A 3,718-nucleotide genomic window follows, 5' to 3' on the forward strand; every position below is an offset into this window, starting at 1 on the left:
CCACTTGACTTTTTTCCAATGCTCGACTGTCCAATCCTTGTGTTCCTGTGCGAATTGGAGACGTTTTATCTTGGTAACTGCAGGCAGCAAAGGTGTTTGACCAGGCCTTCGGCTGTTTTGCTGATACTCACTCCATGGCTCCGAGCGCCAACAATCATGCCACGTTCAAAGGCTGTTAAATCGGCGTTGTTACCCATATCTTCAGAAAAAAATCACTTCTACTGTCATGGTAAACAACCTGCTTCCCTATTTATAATAGTCTGGCCTTCTAGCAGCTTCAGCATGAAATTATAGCTAATTTGCCTACAAATGTCAGGTGGTCATAATAATCTGGCCACTCAGTGTATAGTCATTATATCTCTAGACTCTATCTTATATGGGTCTCCCAAACTTCCTATTTATGTAGAAATTATTCTCTGAATTACGAGAACCAGAGAACTAGGTCCCCAAGGATCGGACAATCCAGCTAAGAATTAAAATTAGTACAGAAACTACTTCCTAATCTTCAGGAGATGAACTCTCAAAGACTTTCACAGCATATAATACAACTCAGAGCCTTCCAATGATTTCAGTGTGTCAGGTAACATAAAATCATATAGTGAAATCACTTTATGAAGTATAAAATACAGGGAATTTCTTTGTAACATGGGCTTCACAGATGAAAACTAAACTTGAGCCTAAAACTTGCAGAAGAATTTGCACTGTACTTAAATGGTTTTAAGGTGGGGTTCCCAAACTGCAGGTCACTTTTTGCTGCACCCTCACCTTTCTGATTTGGAAGATGAACAAGCATTGCCTAGTCAAAGAAGTGTGAGAAAGAACATTCTAGCGTGGGCAAAAGCAGTAAAAGTGTATGTAGAGAGTTACAAAAGGGCTTTATGGTTTATTTATCTCTAGTATCTATCTATATATCTTAGTCACAGACAGTAGTTTCTGAAAGGCATTCTTTATTCTTGCCACCTGTTCTGAGAAAGCAAATTCATTTATTCCAGGAAGTGGGTGCTCCCTACTCCAAGGGGGGACTGCAGCATCGCGAGAGACAGAGACAGATGACCCAGCTAAACTGTACCTGAATTTGTGACCCACAAAAACTACAATAGGATAAATGTGCATCGTTTTTAAGCTACCGAATTTTGGTGTAATTTGTTTTGCAGCAATAGATAATATAGATCCTCTCAGCAGAAAAGCATGTATAGAACATGTAAATTCCAGCACACATTTTAGGGAAATGTCTACCAATAGAACTCCTAGTGGCCCAGGGATCCCAGGCTAGGCAACTTCTGATGCAATGGGCACAAAAGGCCTGTAAGGATCAATTTAACAATGCTACCCAGCTCAATAAATATCAGACCACTTTCCTTCCATCAAGTATTACTAAGAAAGTTAAACTAATACAATTGATATCTTACTACTAGTATTACCACAGGTAAAATCAAGCCAAAACATGATTTTGAATAATATACTTCATAAATGCTAAGTACTACTAAGTAAGTTCTGAGGATGAAATAATGACTCAGGCGCTGCCCTTAACTTTACGGATTTTACTGCCAGGTGGGTGACACATACGCACACTAGCTATCGTAAGAACTGAGAGTAAAAACAAGAGATTTCCATATGGCATATCTACTCGTATTTATAATAAAATGACTTTATGGAAGATGAATTATAAAGTAATTAAAGTAATTACCTGTACTGTTTTTCCAAGTCCCATATCATCACCAAGAATACACCCTCTTCCTTGGATGAAGTGTCCATAAAGAAACTGGGCTCCTTCCCTCTGATAGTCTCTCAAATACCTATTAATAGTGTAAGGAATGGAATCTCCATCTTCAGATAACTGAAAAGCAACAGCAGATGACGGAAATTTTCGGTCTGGAAAATAAGGTTTTTCTAAATCTTCATCATCAAATATGAAATTCCTGGAGCAATCTTTAACAGATTTTACTTCTTGAAGTCTTTTAAGAGGTACTTTCCTTTCTTGAAGATCTGAATATAAGATGACTGCAAATGACTTCCCATTTTCATCCACGATGATAGATTTTACACTTGCTTCACAAAGTTTTTCATTATCTGGAGAAGGGACAAGACATCTTTCTCCTGGGTGCCATATGTCTGTAATAATAAAGAAGAAAATAAAGTTTCCAAATCTAGCTTATAAAAGTACCACCTCATTTATCCACTACTATGAGAAAAAAATACCTCACATAAATACTCTTTCTAAATAACTGAAACAAGATAAATTAAACATATAACATGTATAAATATTTTCCTTAAATATATCATCAGATGTTCTATATAAAGGAGAATAAAGGGTACATAGTCTATTTTCAGTCGTTCTCAGCCTGGTTGCATCATAATCTCCTCAAACATGCTTGGACATTACCCCTGTCGATTCTGATTCGATGGATATAGGCCATGGGCATCCAGTTTATTACTTTGTTTGATGGTCATTGTTGAATTCAAAAGTTGATTCTGCTCCACAGCCAGGGCTGAGAACCACTGATCTAAATATCCATGATGACTCATTAACATCAAATATATTATTCATGATATGGTAGAGTAATAGAGAATAGGACTTAGTAAGGAGTAAGCTAAAATCCTCTGGACAGCAATGCTTTTGTAATTCTTCTATCTTCTTTTTCATAGTTACTCCACCTTCCTTCTCTGGAGACAGCTGTTTCTTCTCATTGTCAATACTGCTGCTTCATTGTTGTTTTATGTGTATGCATACAACTAACCAAGAGAACTCCCAATTCAGTGATGTGTACCAGCTTTGTCAAGGTTTTTTCCCTTCTAGGTTTTGAAGAGTTAAAAGTATTAAAAGACAGATAAATTCTACGATCTCTTTTTGCTAAGATTCTATTATTTTTTGGAAAGTCTGAACTCTATATACATGAATTTATTCTGTACTTAACTGTAGAGCTGTTTTATTTTCTATTCAGAAAATATAGCACTATGATTGGGGAGAGGAGTCTCTATAGAGTATACTATTGGTACAATTAAAAAGTACCAAACAGAGGAAATTAAGCAAAAATAATTCTACAAATGAAATTTCTTATAGCAAGAACCACAGAGGAATTATTTGGCTACAATGGTAAGAACAGTAGGAATTACTTTTCTCACACATTTCTCAGTGAGATTGGAAGACCACTGCTAGTTTTCTAGGTCTTCTTAATGATTTCAAGTTAGGTTTTGATGACATTTATAATTTTAACTAGAGGCCCGGTGCACAAAAATTTTTGCACGCGGGGCAGGGGGGGGGGGAGGAAGAGTCCCTCAGCCGGGCCTGAGCCCTCTCGCATTCTGGGACCCCTTGGGAGATAACGACCTGCTGGCTTAGGCCTGCTCCAGGTGGCAGAGGGCAGGCCCAATCCCTAGGTGCAGCCCCTGGTCCGGCTCAGAGCAGGGCTGCTTGGGGAGTTGGGGCGCTGACCCTGTCATACACAGAGCAGGGCGGATCGGGAGGTTGCGATGCTACCCTCAGTCACGCTCAGGGTAGGGCCGATTGGAGGGTTGGGGCACCGCCCTCTGTCACACACAAGGCAGGGTCGATGGGGATGTTGCAGCACCACCCCCTGTCACGCACAGAGTAGGACCCATCAGGAGGTTGAGCTCCGTACCGTCACGCACAGAGCAGGGCCAATCAGGGGGTTGGGGCGCTGCCCCCTGTCACGCACAGAGCAGGGCCCATCAGGGGGGTTGGGGAGCTCCCCCCTCA

At 40.1% G+C, this 3,718-nt stretch overlaps 1 protein-coding gene across 1 annotated transcript in view; it reads right to left on the bottom strand.

Moving 5' to 3' along the window:
- Window positions 1–3,718, bottom strand: part of ERCC6L2 (excision repair cross-complementation group 6 like 2) — a 124,945-nt gene that overhangs the window by 116,511 nt on the left and 4,716 nt on the right. The window contains exon 2 of the mRNA XM_015564247.1: window positions 1,676–2,112. Coding sequence (XP_015419733.1) covers window positions 1,676–2,112 — 437 coding nt within the window. The remainder of the gene's footprint in view (window positions 1–1,675; window positions 2,113–3,718) is intronic.

The sequence above is a fragment of the Myotis davidii genome, unplaced genomic scaffold, assembly GCF_000327345.1.
Source record: "Myotis davidii unplaced genomic scaffold, ASM32734v1 scaffold190, whole genome shotgun sequence".
Lineage (NCBI taxonomy): Eukaryota > Metazoa > Chordata > Mammalia > Chiroptera > Vespertilionidae > Myotis > Myotis davidii.